This window comes from Sylvia atricapilla, chromosome 2 (genome assembly GCF_009819655.1).
Source record: "Sylvia atricapilla isolate bSylAtr1 chromosome 2, bSylAtr1.pri, whole genome shotgun sequence".
Lineage (NCBI taxonomy): Eukaryota > Metazoa > Chordata > Aves > Passeriformes > Sylviidae > Sylvia > Sylvia atricapilla.
Window position 1 is genome coordinate 9,526,503 of NC_089141.1, and position 16,401 is coordinate 9,542,903.

Sequence of the window (16,401 nt, forward strand, 5' to 3'; positions counted from 1 at the left end):
CCAAACAAACCAATTTCTGGAACAGTTTCTCTTGGCATCCATCACATTTGGTTATAACAATTCCTGGGATTGTTGCAGCACAGCATTATTCATGCACAGAGATTTCTGCAGAAATTACCACCTAGCAAAAGCAAAATAGGCAAGAATTAAAAAAGACCAACAAGAACCGAAGGAAAGCAAACCCACATTCCATTGTAGCACCTTCTCTCCCAGTACAAACCAGTCAGATACAAACACATTCTTTATTTTTATTGAGACAAGCTGGCTGCCAACAGTGGGAATTCCTTCCAATTCACCGAGTTATCAGTACAGAGCTCATGGAAGCACCTTCTGGAGGTTGGAACAGCCCATGGATTGTTCCTCACCTCAGGACATCTCTGCCAGCAGCTCTTCCAGCTCTGGTCGAGACTTCAGTCGGCTCTTGAAATCAGCTTCTGTGTGCTGTGGAGGGAAGGAGAACCACCACAAATCAGGATCACACATCACACAGGATCCCGGCTTCCTATGGGAAAGCACAGGGAAATGTAACCATACCTGTTTCATCAACAGATGGACCCCCTCAGGCTGGCTGCTCTGAATGATTTCCAGCAGTATGGGAGCAAACGTCGAACTCAAACCACGGATCTGAAAGCAGAAATGACAGAGCTGCAGGAGAACAATCCAAGGATACTGTGGGTTAGGAGGGACCTTAAAGATCATCCAGTTCCACCCCTTGCCATGGGTAGGGTCCCCTTCCACTATCCCAGGTTGCTCCAAGCCCTGTCCAGCCTGGCCTTGAACACCTCCAGGGATGGGCCAGCCACAGCTTTCCTGGGCACCCTGTGCCAGGGCCTCCCCACCTTCACAGGGAAGAATTCCTTCCCAATATCCTGTCCGTCCCTGTGAGTTTCTCCAATTATCCATCCCCAAACACAATTTTTCGATTCCTCCTATCAATTATTCTGCAGAAAATAGATAATAAATCTTCTGCCTGAAACACAGAGCCAGGAAATCCTCCTGGGCTTCTAGTTTAAGAGCAACACTCAGCAGAAAACGTAATTAGACTTTCTGCTTCCATTTATGCCCAAATGATGCCTTTCATCAGTTAAATGTTTCAGGGGTTTGGGGAGCCTGTGATGGGAAATGCTGCAGCACTGTCAGCAAATCCCAGCTCCTACCTGGACAACTCTCTGGTGGGTGGTCAGGACTGCATCCAGCTGCATTTTGGATCCCCTCTCTTCCATGAACAGCACCTCATTGGTTTTGGTGGGCATGGCATAGCTGCAGGAGCCAGAGGGCAGTGCTTAGGACAGGCAGGATATTGGCACTACTTTACAGGGATGAATCAACCTCCACAGCAGAGAATGGGGAAGGAGATTAACTTTTCATGGGAAATAAATTATGCAAAGGATGTATCTTCCAGACCAGGCGCTGGCAGAGGCCGGGTGTTTTGCTGGAAGAAGATAAGGAGGAAGCTCTGCAGCAGTTCTGCCAGCAAACACCTGGATTAGCTCCAAACACCAGCCTGAGAACTTTTAACTTCTTCATAGTTAAGAAAAGCAACAGTTCTGACTTATTTTGTCATTTGAGGCAGAGCTAAAATCTGTTGCTGCAATGCCCCACTCAAAACACATTGTTGACACCTCAGATTTAATGGGAATGTGACTGGGAGTGGATCAGACTCTGCTCAATACTCAGAGACCTCAGCCTCCTCACCCCCATTCCCACAGCTACATCCAAGCACCATCCTACTGCCCACCTTGCCCCTCAACTTCCAGTCTGAAGGACAAATCCTTCCTTTCTCTACACACTGAACCACGTCCAGCCTCGGAGGGTACAAGTGAAAACCACAGATTTTAGAGTCACCACTGGTTTTATTCCCTGATGGCATCTCAGTGCTTTTCCCAGTGCCTGCAGCTCCCTGGGAGCACTTCAGGTACCAAGGTGCTGCCTGACATTGCTCAGGCATCAAAACCAGTGGAGTGGCTGTTGGAATACACCTGTTTGGTAGAACTTGGAAGCTCACCCAGCACCTTCAGGGCTTTCCCAAGCTGATTCCAGCTTGGATAACCAGGGTGGTGTGCAGAGCCTGGATCATAGACCATGAAGGAAAACCAGCAGCAAATGTCAGCAATTCCCAGGCTCTGCACCCACAGGCTTAATCCTTTTCCTCAAAGGAAAGAGACGTAACAGCTATTTTTTTCCTTGGAATCTGCTCAAGTCAGCGTCTGAAAAATCTCAGCATTCCTGAGATAAATAAAGCATCCAAAATTGTGCAGATACACAAAAGGAGAACACAGGGCAGAGGTTTCAATATATTCCAAAATGGGAATCTCTCAGCGAGATTGGAGTGTGCCCTGATGTGCACGGGGTCATAATCCAGAGGGACAGATTTCGTCATACCTCTCATTGACCCGGATCGAGAGACGGTTGCAGAGTCTGTGGACATACTGAGCAAAATGCTCCACCAGGCACAGATCATAGGATGTCATCTGGATGTTGACATCTCCATAGTGGTACTCAGTGCCAGCATCAATCTCTTTCATCTGCACTTTTTCCTTTCTCTTCTTTGGAACCTGTTTTCCAAAAGGAAATAAACTGAAATTATCTGGTTTGAACAATGTTGGGAATAAAGGTTCAGCTCTTGGATGGCATCACACAGAAAACTCTAATGCTGTGATTAATTTCTTCCAGAGGAAGAATGAAAGGAGCAAAACCACTAGAAATAAACCTGCCGTTTATTTCAATTTGCCAAAAAGGCAGCTGGGTTCTTGTTATTTCCTCCTTCCACGCAAATGGATGTTTTTCCAAATCTCAGGGAGTGTGAAAAGGTTACATGAAAGTAAGACCTGCTCACAATATTCTGGAATAGTTCACGTGTTAAATCCAGCAGCAGGAAGGGGTTCTTCCCTTCCAAAGCTACTCATTAACTTCCACAGGAATGTACTGGACTAAAGGAAGCATTTCTGCAGTGTGGTGGGCGGGTACTTCATGGAATCATGGAGTAGTTTGGATTGGAAGGAACCTTAAATCTCATCCCATTCCAAACCCTTGACATGGGTTTGGACAAAACACCTTCCACTACTCCAGGTTTCTCCAAACCCCATCCAACTTGGCCTTCTGAGATGGGGCATCCAAATGCTTCAGGATTACCCTGGGAAAGCAAGCACAGAGGGAAGTCCTTCTGCCTACCTCCTTTGGGAGCAGATATTTAAACTTCCCAATTCCATGTGTAGGTCGGGACCTGTAGGATCTGTGGCAACCCAGGAGTACATTATCTGAAAATGAAAGCAGAGCAAACGTGTTTCCAGCTGCAAACAAACATCTGCAGGTGCTCTGAGAGCCCCAAATTATGGTCACATAACACCACAGCTGGTGCCATTTGCTTAGCCAAAAACAGGGCAAAAAAGAGGAAAATGTCAGAAAATACTAGAGGGAAGTAGCAGAGCAATTGTTCTGGTTATTTAACCTGTTCAAAACTGCCTAAAAAAAAGCCCCAAAATGAAACACAAATGCTCCAATGTTTAATATTTATTGGAGGGAAGTGAATTTTTGCCTGAAAACTAGATTGACAAGAGACCCTTACCTGCAGCACACAGACGGTTTTCTCTGGCTGTTGCTACTCTGTGGAAAACAAGACAACGATTACAAAAATCTGTAGGAAACAAGATAATAATTAACAACTCTGATTTCCCTCACTTACGGAAAAAATAATGTCCTGTTGGAAAGACATGGCCTGATCTCATGAGCACAAAGACTCCCCCTTTTTCCCATCTCACAGCCCTTTCAGCTCCCAGCTCAAAGTCTTACCCTGACTATCAAGAGTTTGAAGAAAAAAAAAAAGGCAAGAAAGCAAGGTTTTGGTCACCTACGTTTTCTCACCTGCTGAGGGCAAACAGCTGTCTTAGCAACACTCCCTTCTCCGCACACAGCACCTGCAGTGGTTAAAACACAACAGAGTGGCAGATCCACTGGGAATTTTCACCAACACCTCCAGGTTACTGCACCTCTCGGGCAGGACCCGAGGGAATGGCTAGAGCTGTGGCAGGGAAGGTTTAGGTGGGATATCAGGGAAAGGTTCTTTCCCCAGAGGATGCTGGGCACTGCCCAGGCTCTCCAGGGAATGGGCACAGCCCCGAGGCTGCCAGAGCTCCCGGAGCGTTTGGACAGCGCTGCCAGTGGTTGGATAGCCCACGAACAACCCTCGTGCTTGCCCCACCTGCACACGGATGGAGGGAAACAGATGATCAATCCGCAGAGAACTGTGCTGTCGCCAAACCAGGGTGGTGGATAAATACCGATGTCCCAAATGTCCCAATACAGAGGGACAGGATCTGACAGGGCCCACGGAGAGGAGGGCTGTAATGGTGTTGGGGTGACCCCTAGATATGTGAGGATAGGGAGCAGGGGTGTGTGGGTCTCTCAGCCCCTATTCCAGGAGTACCAAGACAGATCAAGGGCACGATCTCCCCTCAGGATCACCCCCACACTTCCTTCCGAACCAGGATCGGATCAGTGCCTGCTGCAGGGCTGAGGCTGCCTCAGCTGTCCCAAGGAGTAAGGCTACTCCGCTGTTCCTCTGTTCCCCCCGTCCTTCCTCGTTCCCACTCCCCTTCCCGGCGGCCATCCCCGGTACCTTCGGCACCATCGCCATCATCCGGCGCTGCGGTCCGTCGTTCAAAGCGTTCCCCCTCGGTGTCCCGGCACTCCCCCACTCGGCTCCCCCCGTCCCGCCCACCGATGCCTCCCGGGAATTCTAATTTTCAGACAGCTCCCCTCTCTGCCCACCGAGAACTCCCGTAGGCGACAACTTTTGGACAACCCGCCGTACTGGCGGGGCCCTGGTGTCCCGAAGGAGGCAGCGGGGAGGCCGTGGGGGTGCGGGCGGTAATGGCGGACACCTCGTTCCTACCTGCCCACACGCAGCGGGCAGCGCCGCCACGCGGCAGCGGCTGCACAGCGCACCCTGTCCTGCCTATCGCCGCGCCCCCCAGCCACGTCCGTCACGGCGGCGGCCATGTTGAGTGTGGCACGGCCGTGTTGAGTGTGGCATAGAATGTTGCGTGTGGCACTGCCATGTTGAGTGTGGCATGGCCGTGTTGCGTGTGGCGCGGCCATGTTGAGTGTGGCATGGCCACGCGGCCGTGCTGAGGGCGGTGCCCGGCTCTGCCCCGGCTTGGTGCAGCGGCCACCGTGAGTGTGGCGTCGCGGCGGCCATTTACTTGAGCCTTTAGTTAAAAAAAAAAAAAAAATCTTTACAATCACGAAATCCTAAGCGTGGGAAAGCTGCGCTGGCGGGGATCTCCTCTCTGATTTCCCAGTGGGAGAGGAGGTGGGCAGGGGATCTGCCTGGGAAGAGATGGGCTTGTGGGCCTCACAGTCTGGGAAAGCCATCTCCTGTTCAGCTGCCTCTTCCACACAAACATTATTTTCCCACAGACTCTTTTCCCTCCTCCTGGCTCCCTTTTCTCCAGTCTATCTCTCCCTTCTTCCATAGCAGATGCTCACTCTGGAGCCCACATCCCTGTTTGGGAGCTGGATTTTGAGTCAGGATTTCCTGCTCTGCTGACTGATGCCTGTTCCAATTGCTCTTGCTGGAGCTGTCAGAGCTCCTGATGGACTTTATCCCTCCAGTTCATCCACGTGGCAGGTTCATTTCCTGCTCTGTGATCCAGCTCTGTCCTGCATTTCTGAGTGCCTGCAGCTCCGGACACACATTGGACACCCTTGATGTCCATCTCCTCTGTGCTGGTGCACGGAGGGGACAGAAGGAATGTGAAAGGACAAGGTTTGTGTCTCCACCTGCCCACCACATGGAGACAGCAGAGGGGATTCATGGCACATTTGCTCTCTGCTCCACAGTGCAAGGACATGTGTTCCCAGCTCCAAGCTGTGTATTCCTGGCGCTCCCAGGACATGACAGAACTGCCCACGTGGATGTTATCCTGCCCTTTGATCCCATCTGACAAGCCCCAGGCAGAGCCAGCCTGGGAATGACGCTTGAGTAAGGATCACTGTGGGAATCTGAGCTGGGTTAAGGCCAGCACTCCCACTCCAAGAAACCTGGGATTCTCCTCCTTTGAAGCCCCAGAGGAAATTCAAGAGGGGCTGCTGTGACTGGAGGGGACTGGCTGGTCCTGTATTTGTAGGGGAAGCTGTGATGGACACCACGATTAAGAGCAGGTTGAGGACGACTCCTAATTCCCTGCCCTCCAATCCTGTGTGCCCATGGAGTGGGACTGCACCCCTTAATTCCCTCTGTCCCTCCTGGGGACTCACCTTTCTTCCTTCCACAAAAGGTGGCTGAGGAGGGAGCGTTGCCTCAGGCTGAGTTTGGGGTAGGGCAGTAAAAGATTGCAGGGATCCCCCCTCTCAATGAGTTGTTTGTCCTCTGGGTCTCCATGAGAAACGAATCCACCTCTCCACTGAGGAATGTCTCTGAGATCTATCATAGATGGATATATTTCAAGGCCAAAAGGGATTGTTAAATCACGGAATTCAGTCTCCTGCAGTCGCAGTCGATAGGTTTCCAGTGACTTATGGCTTTATGGAAGCAGATCACTCCTCTCTCTGTGAAAGCATTATACTCACAAAGGCCCCTCTTGATTTTCCTCAGGTACAAAGACAGTGCTGCACTTGGCAGGTTGTTCTGGTGGCTGAGCACCATCTCTGTTAGGACACGGTCCTTATTTCCAACTGGAATGTGCCTTTCTTTGCCTTTTGCATAATTTCACAGCCAGGGAGCCGAATCCCTGTTGCAGGAGCACAACTTCCAAACCTTTTTGTGACATTTACATGGAGAAGCTCAGGTGACTTGATGACTTCCTTTTTCTTTACCACACAAAAAAACCCCCAAAACTCCAGGAACCTTTTCCTCCTTTTTAAGGCTTCCCATGCCTTGCCTCCACTTCTTTTCAGACTCATCCAATGATAAAAACAATCAAGAAATGTTCAAATAGACCTTAGAAGAAAACCTCTGTTTTGTGTGTCTCTGTCTCTGCCTTCAGCTGTTGTTTTCCCTGGGACTCGCAGGAAAGATCCTGGAATGCACCCTGACACAAAAACAAGGACAATATCTGTATTTAATATTTGAAATCACATCAGGCCAGTTCTCTAAGAGTCTGGAATCCTTTTCTCTGTAGTGCAGGATAGCAGCCACACAACCAGTGTGGAAGCACTCCCAGATGCCAGGTGCGGAGATGGATGGGAGATTCTGCTCATATCTATTAAAACTTGTTTAAATTTAATCACCTGATTAAAGACACATTTTCCTCTTTTAGGTCTCTGGTACCTCACGACCTGGGTGAAAAAAACCCAAGCCTTGGTGAAGCAGTTAATCACATTGAGGGAGTATAAATGAAATTATCAAAAATAGGAAGGCTTTCAAAAGTAAACATGTAGCAAATGCCATTTCCCTGACTATCAGAGCAGAGACGCTCTGGAACAATCTCCCAGCCAAGGTTTAAACAGGAGGGGCCAGGATGCACCTGAGAACCTCCTAAACCACTGACCTTTGAGGGCAGAGTAGGGAAAAGTGGGCAAAAAATAGTGAAAGGGAAAGTTGGCCCCTCCAGCAAAAGGTGGAGGGCCCACAGCCACTGTCCAAGGATGACAGTGGGGATCACTGACCTTCCTGGGAAACATCACCCTGTGAGGGATCTGGTCCCCAGAGATCGCCTCTGAAAGGAGTATCTGTATCAGTTTAGGATTAAGCCTTTGGTTTTAAGGACCCTGCTGGTTCCTCTCTCATGCCCGTGCAGGGTGGGAACATCTTGCAGCCCTTACCCCGATGCTGAGGATGTGAGGGTGCCGAGGCCTCGGCACAGGGTGCCCACAGAAGCTGTGGCTGCCCCTGGATCCCTGGAAGTGCCCAAGGCCAGGCTGGATAAGGCTTGGAGCAGCCTGTCCTGGGGGAAGACGTCCCTACCTACTGTGGCAGGGAGGGGAGCTGGATGATTTCTCCCGGTCCCTCCCAAGCCGAACCATTCCCGGCCCGTAGCACAGGGAAGCGCGCACTGCGCCTGCGCGGGGCGGGCGGAGCGCCGGCTCCGGGAGCGCGGGGGGGCGAAGCGGCAGCGCCGACACCGGCACCGGCACCGATAGCGGCGTCTCACCGGGGCTCGCAGCCTTCGCCGGGGAGGAGGAGGACGACGAGGAGAAGCAGGAGGAGGCGGAGGCGGAGAGAAGCGGGAGCGATCGCGGGTGCCGCCGCGGGGAGCGGAGCGAGCGCGGGGCGGCGGCGGCTCCTCCATCATGTCGTCGGGCGGGGACTTCGGGAACCCGCTGCGGAAATTCAAGCTGGTGTTCCTGGGCGAGCAGAGCGGTGAGTCACCGCCCGGATCGCGCCGGGACCACCACCCCGACACTCGTCCGCCCTCGGGGGGGCACGGAGGGACCCCCTCCTCATCCTCCCCGATATGCTCATGAGCGTCTCTGGCACCCACCCGTCCTCATGGAGAGCTGATGGGATCCCTTACCTCACCCTTCCCGACACCCACCCGCCTTCATGGAGATCTGATGGGGTCCCCTTCCTCACCCTTCCCGACACCCACCCGTCCTCAGTGGGGTCTGATGGGATCCCCCTCCTCATTCTCCCTGACACCTACCCGCCTTCATGGAGATCTCATGGGATCCCTTACCTCACCCTTCCCGACACCCACCCGTCCTCATGGAAATCTGATGGGATCCCCTTCCTCACCCTTCCCGACACCCACCCACCCTCAGTGGGGTCTGATGGGATCCCCCTCCTCACCCTTCCGACTCTCTCGAGAGTCCCTGACACCCACCCTGGTGGGGATGTTGGGGTTCAGCTCTGCTTTCACCCCCCGCCCACCGAAGCCCATCTCCAGAAACAGTTGCTGATTCATTCGATCCCAGCTCCTCTGGTTTTTTTGGGGGGCAGGAGTCTGAATCCGCAGTGTTTACTGTGTAAATACAGCGTTTCTCCATAATGGAGTTATGTCTCGGCAGAGCGACGCTCTGAATATTTAATTCAGTCAATGAGGTTTTCTTCTCTGTCTTTGGAATGAAAAAAAAAAAAAAAAAAAACCAAAAAAACCCCAATCTAAACAATGTCTCCTCCTTCCTTAGCGGAAGGCCTCTATCTCCGATACTGCATTCCAAATCTTTCCCTTGGAAGAGTTTTCTGAAAAAAAAAAAAAAAAAAAAAAAAAAAGGCAAAAAAAAAGCTCCTTTATGAGATGCTTTGTGTAATCCTGGGTAGATACTGAGCGATCTATGACATAATGAATAGGTGCAAAATATTGTCTGTCTCAGGGCGGGGTATTTGCTCCCTCAGCCACCTTTGGTCCCTGTGGTAGGAGATGATGAAATACTAGTTGAGGGTTTTTTTTTGCCAAATTAGTTGTATCTTGGTGTTTCCTCACTCAGATCTGGATGAGCTTGGTGATAAGGCTGCTGTTGAAATTATTTACCTGTATGTTGGCAATTCCCTTTAGTCTGTTCCTTGAATCATTCTCTTTTTATTTTGTGGTTTTGGGGTTGAAACAGCTCTTCTCATATCAGGGATTCGGGGAGCATGAGTGCAACTTGCTTATTTATTATTTTTTGGATAAGTCACCTGATCTGCTTGGTAAGGTGCTATTTGGCCAGCCATTTTATGAGGATTTTGGATGAGGGTCATGTGTAGAAAATGCTGGGGTTTTTTTCATGTTTTTTGTTTGGTTGTTTCTTTCCCAAGTATTTGATAACAGGAATCTGAAATATTAGCAATGCATTTGCAAAATTCCTGGCTTGTTTATTTCTGAGCTTCAATACCATGAAGCTTTTCAAATATCTCCATGGAAGGTTGTGGCAGATCTTAAATCTCAGCAGCTCTTCGTTTACACGTGGATTTCTTGTCTCTTCTAGCAGACATAACGTCAGATATCTGCTTCCTCTAGGAATTTTTTTTCCCTCTCAGCTAATCATCTGTTTTTATACTGGAAGATCTTAAGTCATTCCCAGTCATAGGCTCAAACCCAGGGAGGAGAGCAGGGATTCTGTGGGTACAGCACAGCAAAATTCTCCTGACTGAAAATTCCCAGCCCTGCAACTGCTGCCTCGGCTGGGGCTTAGGGATGGGTGGGAGCTGATTGGAATCCAGGGCCGGGCTGGCAGCTGCAGGGTGGGCTCCAGCCCTGCCTTTGTCTGGGATGCTGGGCGATGACTCTGTGCCAGCTCCGTGTCCGCGCATCCCACGGGTGCTGCAGCGTGGGCATGCTCCAACACAGTGCTCCGTGAGTCTGCCTCTGATGGAGACACGTCCCTTCCTGGATTGAAGCTCTTCAGATGTCTCTGTCATGATGTCATTCCCTGTAATTTTTTATTTTTTTACTGCATGAAGGATGCAGAGCTCTCGTTCCGAATGGCTCCTGGAGGAATAAACGTCCTCGTAATATTTGGAGAAAACTGCGGAAGAATCTGGTGTTGCAGAAAGGGAGCTGGAGTGGGCTCTGCTCACACCTTGTTCTTTGTCTGGGGGGTTAAAGGAGATGCAGAAATAAAAGTTTTTAGGATAGCAGCTTTCATAACCGAGGAGATCTTTGTACAACTGTTGCACTGATTTGCTGCATTTGCTTTCTGTTCAGGTGAAAGGTTCTCTGCCCTGTTGGAAGGCCATAATTAAAGATATCCTCCTGCTGCTGATGGGGAGGCTGAGTGCTCTGAGTTCATTTACATCCAGGGACTTCAGGATGACAAATGAAATGGTACAAAGGGCTGCGATGGCCATTAGCTGCCTCAGCATCCAGAGCTGGCTGATGGCAGACCTGTGCTGGCTGTACACAGCCTCGCCAATAAACGTGTGTCCTATGGCTGAGGAAATTTAAACTGCAGTTCCTTACTGGGCAGGCTTTGCAGCCCTTCCACGTGAAATCTAGAAGCATCCCTGGGCGTTTTATTTCCATTTGAGAGTGGGATTGCACAGTGGATGCAGTGTGTGGTTTTCTCCGCTCTCCTCAGCCATATTGTGGGAGTTCAGTGCCGTATCCCTCAGCATTCGCATGGACTGCAGTGGCTCTGCCTCGTGCTGTTCAGCACTAGCTGCAGATGCCCTTTCCCGTGCTAAGATGCTGATTTTCCTCGCTCCTCAGTCCCCCAAACCTCCTTGTCTCTGGGGCTTGTGTCCCCCACGCCCCTCCCAGGCCCAGCCTGGGGGCTTGCTGCATGTGCTGTGAGTGCATCATGAGCCTGCAGCATCATCTGTGCCCAGCCAGAAGACTCTTCTCCTCTCTTTCCGCCTCTGTTTTTTTAAACTTCTACAAGGATGCAGCGTTGGCTGGCTAGCAAGAAGGCAACTTCACCAGTGCTCTCCTTAATTGAATTACTTTTCTCAATGATTGAAGATTATACAGAGTTTAGCAGTTTTAAATATGCTAATCTTTGCTAAAAAGGCAGGGAGAGCTCTGTGCTGAGGGATTAGATAGAGCTATTGTGTGTGGGGAAGTAGGTTTCTTACTGCCTTTGATCTGGTTTTATCAGGTAATTTTCATCAGTCCTAATTCCTCAAGTTTAAGGAATTCTGATTTCTGAGTCACATCAGGGAGTGGACACATCACCTAACACTGGGGTAACTTACAGTGAATGTGACACATATTCAAATATTAATAACCTCTTTAGTTCTGATTTGCATAGGAACACCTCTATTTCTTAATAAGTGGATTTTTTTAATTGAGTGGGCAGAACTGAATGCTTGGGCACTGCAACAGAAATATTTATTTGTCACAGGAGTTTCTACTTTAGCTTTCATTGGCGAGCAGGTCTGAAGGGCACCAACATGTACAGAAAGCAAAAGAACTCCCTATTGTCTCTCTGTGCTAGCATTTCTGCATAAGATTATGAAGGAAATTAGAACCAGTTGCATTTTTTTTTAATCAGCTGAGATTTTTAATATTGAGAGCCCACTGATAAGTGCAGTGGAATAACTTTTGAAATATAATTGTTTGGGAAGCACTAATGAGCTGTTGTGTTGCATAACGATGTTGGTACAGGCACTGCTGAGCAGTGTGATGTGTCTCATTAGATAACTGGGGAGCTGCAGGTGCTTGGTGTGTGACATGAGGCTGGTGTAGGGCTGATCACATTAGGCATGGACTCATCCCTGTGCTGCCTAAAACTCCTTGTCTCTAAGGAATTCTCAGTTTAAGAAACTCCAGAGAGCTGTTACCTTGTTGCGCTGGTGGTTTAAAAGCTTTTCCCGTCTCCTTAATTTCCTAACCTCGTGGTTTTCCTCTGGCTGGGCCTTCAGATATTTGGTTCTCCTAGGACTGTATGAATTTTCCATGAGTTTCTAAACTTGGGCTTCACATCTGGAAGTGGAATATCAGCAATGCATCTCAACAAAGGGGAAATCAGGCAGGAACACCAGGAGGCCTGCGTGGATGAACAAGGAACTCCAGGACAACCTCAAACCCAAAATGGAAGCCTGGAAGGCTGGAAGTGGGGACAGGTAACCGAGGAGGAATGCACAGAAATTGTCTGAGCAGCCAAAGATCAGGTTAGGAAACTTAAAACCCTGATAGAATTAAATCTGGCTAGTCATCAGGGGTAACAAAAAAAGCTTCTGTAGCGATGAAGGAAGACCAGGAACAGTGTGGGGTCTCTCTGGAAGGAAACGGGAGACCTGGTTACCCAGGATATGGAGAAGGATGAGGTACTCAATGACTTTCTTTGCCTCAGTCTTCACCTGTGTTCTTCAGGGGTCAGTCGTGACATCAGCATTGTTGAACATCCTCATGGGTGACAGGTCCCTTCTCACCAAAACTGTTTTAGGATTCTTTCATAGCACCATGTGCTTGGTGTCTGATTCTTCCTCCCTGTCCTAAAGATCTTGAACTCCACCATTTCTCTTCTTTCTCTTCTCCATCACCGAAAAACCCCTTCCTACAGCAACGTGAGGAAAAAGCACAGAGAAAAAGACATCAGTGTTTTGTGGTGCCTGTTCTCACAGTGCCTTTTGATCCCTGTCTATTTGTGGAAGCCTCTGAAGGAGCTGTGTCTGTTCTTGAAAGGAGGAATAGCTGTGCCTTTCTGAACTCTGCTGTGCTTTTCTCTCTGCATCTCAGAAAAAAATCTATGATTCGGAAGGAAATTATCATCTTTTTCCTTGATGTGACATAATGGATTTTCTATCTGCAGTTCTTGGGGTGGTGGTGGTACCTGGCACTGGATCCAGGTTCTGCAAAGCAGATGTCTGAAAGCTTTTGCTGGAGCAGTAAGTGGGACTAATGGAGAAACAAAGGCAGGGAAGCTCATCTGAGCCCACCTTAGCAGACGATGTGGCATTTGGGAATTATCAGAGCCAACAGCCATTTTTCTCAGCTTCAGTGATGGTTAAATACGTGTCGTCTCTAATCAGTCTGTGAGGAAATAGCTGCCTTTTAGTTACCTGCTAATTTAGTCCAGATGTTTAAAGGCATTTTGTTGTGTTCATGCGTATACAAGTACCTGTTGTGTACACTAATGATTATAGACCCCAAACCAACCAACCAAAACAAGCCAGCTAAACCCTTCAATGCTTTGAAAAACCTGCACGTTGCTGTCTCAACATGAACACCATGAGATTTTTCAAGTCAGCCTCCAAAATTTTCTGTGAGGTCTGTAAGAACAGTAACCTTGTGATACATTAATGTTTCTGAACAGGTGTGGAAATGCTGATGCATCTCTCCCAGTATGGAGTGGGGATAACACCTCTAAGATCATTGGGTCCAACCCTTGGCTGGTCAAGGACTTGATGAGTTTGGAGGTCTTTTCCAACCTAGATCCTCCTGAGCTTCTGTAAAAGCACTATTTTGAAAATTAACAGATGCCATCAAAATGATGATGGGTTTGACACATTAATATAAATTATTTATGGAAGTAGTTTAAATGAAAAATGTGTGTCTTGGCAAACAAACAGCAGCCAAGACGTGGACTTGCAGTGAAAGTCGAATTTTTCAGGTTTTTTTGCTTGATTTATTTACTGAGCTCACACAAAGTTGAAAAGCTAAATGAATTCTTTGTTTTCCCCTCAGCATAAACCCAACTCTTCCGGCTCTAATATAATGAAAGGCCCAGGGACAGTGAACAATTCCATCATTTATTTTATGTCAGATATTTTCTTTTTATGTTCAAACCATGTTCTGGAATATTTGAGGGATATTAACTGCAACAAAAAGACTTTCTTGTGTGTTTCAGTACTATTTAGCTCTTATCCAAATTAAGCCTAGTGCATCACAAAAATAAATAAATATATATATAATCTGGGAAGCAAAAATTATGTGAAACTAAACGTAAATAAATTCAGTGTGAGCTGTGAGTTGTCAAGCTCCTTGCTTGCTTCTGGCTGCCTCCTGTTAGGTCTGGCAAAAAGGCGTTTTTGGGAAGGAAGTCCTTATTCAGCTGTCCAGCACAATAGTGCATTTCATTAATTTGACATCTCAGAGCGAGGGTGTAACTTGCCTGTTTTTGTCCCTGGTTTGCGTGTCCTTTCTGCGGGACCCCTGTAAGCTGGGAAGGGCACGTGCTGCTGTCACCCAGTGGCAGCTGCTGCCATTGGAATAAGCAGGGGTTTTGGGGCTCACTTGGAAGAGTCCCCGAGCCTTGAGGAGCTGCCAGTATCCCCTGGAGATGCCACCCAGCTATTCCGAGATTCACAGGCTCGTGGTGTTCTCCCATCCAGACATGTGTAGGTGTTACCAACAGGCCTTGCTTTAACTCTATAAAGCATATTTTCCCAGAACTGAGAGAGTTGGGAAGAAATTCTGGAGCGGTACTGATGAGCAGTATTTTGTCTTCAGACATGGCCAGAACCAGGAAGGGGCAGCTAAACCTGCTAATGAGAAAATGTCTTAACTTTCAGCTGTTTTTTTCTCTGTCTTGAATTGTGACCCTTTAAACCTCTGTACTATTAACATTTGCACCATATAGACGAGTGCCATTTATCCTGCTAAGTGACTTTCCTTTAATGGTTTGCGTCTTCAGGAGCAATCAGCAATTGCTGCAGAAAAAACCAGCCCACTCCAGCATTTCTGTAATTAATGAAGGGGCCAGTTTATTCCATTTCACTAAATGCTTCCTGCTGTGCTTCCTGTCCATGCCCCTGTCTAGGTTTGAGTTACAGCAAGTTAATTTTCATAATGTTCTTGATATGTGGATCACAAAGAGAAGGGGGATTAAAGCAAGAATAGATGTGTAGGTAAAATGAGAGGGGCCCTTGGAGGGTGCAGCATCCATGGCAAAGCTCCAAGCAGTGGCTGATGCAGGATTGGCAAGATCCCTGTCAGTGTGGGCTTTGCCAAGGGGTGTAGGGAGCTGCTGTTGGAGTTGGGAAAAGAGAATTCCTGTGACCAGGTTGGGATTTCAGTCCTGCAGAGGCTCTGGAGCTGCACAGGAGTGGGCAGACAACACTGGACTAATCTGAGTGCAGGAGTCTTTCTCTGCAGTTTCCTTTTTCTTTAATAGAGATGATGCCTTTTCTGGGAATAGAAAATGCTCACTCATTCCTGTCCTCCTCTGCTGGTACAGAATTGGCTGTAAGAACCCTTGGTGTCAGTGACAGGAGGATTTTTTTTGAATGGCCTGATAGAAGGAAGGCTTAGTAGAGAAATCTGAACAGGCTGGGTCTTCATGCTAGAGGTTTGCTGCTTTCTTTGTCTTGTCTGTAGTACCTCATTATTTCACCCCCTTCCCTTTACTTGCTTCTGGAGCAGCTTTTGGGCATTTTGTCCTTGGCTCACTTGAAATGGCTGAAAAGTCACTTGTGCCCACATAAAACCCAGGGTGGCTTCCTCAAACTGAGCTGGTGCTGCAGATTTGGATAAAAATGGAGGTGAATCCTTCAGCAGAGCAGCTGGACACAGCTGGAGGAGGGGCCAATGGCTGAAGACAGTTGGAGTATCATCATAAGGAAATCCCAACTTTTTTTTTTTTTTTTTCCCTTCTTTTTGCTGACCTTGGAATGCTTTCCAAAGAGATTTTCACAGGGTTGGTCTATTCCAGGCTCTCACTGCCAGACTCACTCACCAGTTCTTGTAATTTCTTCTCAGCTTTTCCAGCTGCCTCTTAATATTAAATATTTATGTATTCAAATCATAATTATGTTCCTATTCTTTCTGTTCTTCCAGCTTCCCATTTTTCTTCCCTAGCTCAGTTATCTTTGGTCTTTTTTCACTGGGCAGTCATCAGAGTGGTTTTTATCCACTACTGTACAGTCCTGACTGTAATTTTCTTCCACTTTTTTATTTATTTTTAGTTGCTCTTAAACCACAACTTGGAGAAGAGGATGGGGTTTTTTTCCCCTGACACTGCATAAACAGTAGGCAGATCAAACACTTGTGTCCCATAAAATTGACCTCTTTATTTGGATGCTGTAGTGCAACAACAGACTTGAAAAAAGCTTTTCCCAGTGAAAAAAGCTTTTCCAATTTTGACTCATCAGCTGTT

At 48.2% G+C, this 16,401-nt stretch overlaps 2 protein-coding genes across 5 annotated transcripts in view; one reads left to right on the forward strand and one right to left on the reverse strand.

Annotated features, from left to right (window-relative positions):
- Positions 1-13: 13 nt before the first annotated feature.
- MRPL48 (mitochondrial ribosomal protein L48) lies at positions 14-6,909 on the reverse strand. 2 transcript variants are annotated; one of them, XM_066340779.1, is made up of 8 exons: positions 6,259-6,909; positions 3,566-3,603; positions 3,172-3,257; positions 2,383-2,555; positions 1,158-1,260; positions 535-624; positions 366-441; positions 14-121 (listed from the first exon to the last, which is right to left on the reverse strand). In XM_066340779.1, the coding sequence occupies exons 1-7, from the start codon at positions 6,429-6,431 to the stop codon at positions 367-369; spliced, it is 738 nt and encodes a 245-aa protein (XP_066196876.1). In that variant the 5' UTR covers positions 6,432-6,909; the 3' UTR covers positions 14-121; position 366. The 2 variants fall into 2 exon arrangements, with proteins under 2 accessions (XP_066196876.1, XP_066196877.1); XM_066340780.1 differs by lacking the exons at positions 14-121; positions 6,259-6,909 and adding exons at positions 3,862-3,914; positions 4,616-4,707 and having other exon boundaries at positions 229-441.
- A 1,122-nt stretch (positions 6,910-8,031) lies between these two features.
- RAB6A (RAB6A, member RAS oncogene family) overlaps positions 8,032-16,401 on the forward strand; it is a 39,615-nt gene continuing 31,245 nt past the window's right edge. The window contains exon 1 of one of the 3 annotated variants that reach the window (XM_066340785.1): positions 8,032-8,302. In XM_066340785.1, coding sequence (XP_066196882.1) covers positions 8,233-8,302 — 70 coding nt within the window. In that variant the 5' untranslated portion in view covers positions 8,032-8,232. The remainder of the gene's footprint in view (positions 8,303-16,401) is intronic. The other 2 variants (XM_066340782.1, XM_066340784.1) reach the window with 2 other exon arrangements.

Bases quoted from the DNA above. Each gene is read 5' to 3' on its own strand.
- MRPL48 (XM_066340779.1), bottom strand. From the start codon at position 6,431: ATGATAGATCTCAGAGACATTCCTCAGTGGAGAGGTGGATTCGTTTCT. The intron at 3,258-3,565 runs GTAAGGGTCTCT...TTTCATTTTCAG, and splicing joins AAACCGTCTGTGTGCTGCAG to ATAATGTACTCCTGGGTTGC. The intron at 442-534 runs GTATGGTTACAT...TTCCCTCCACAG, and splicing joins TCCATCTGTTGATGAAACAG to CACACAGAAGCTGATTTCAA.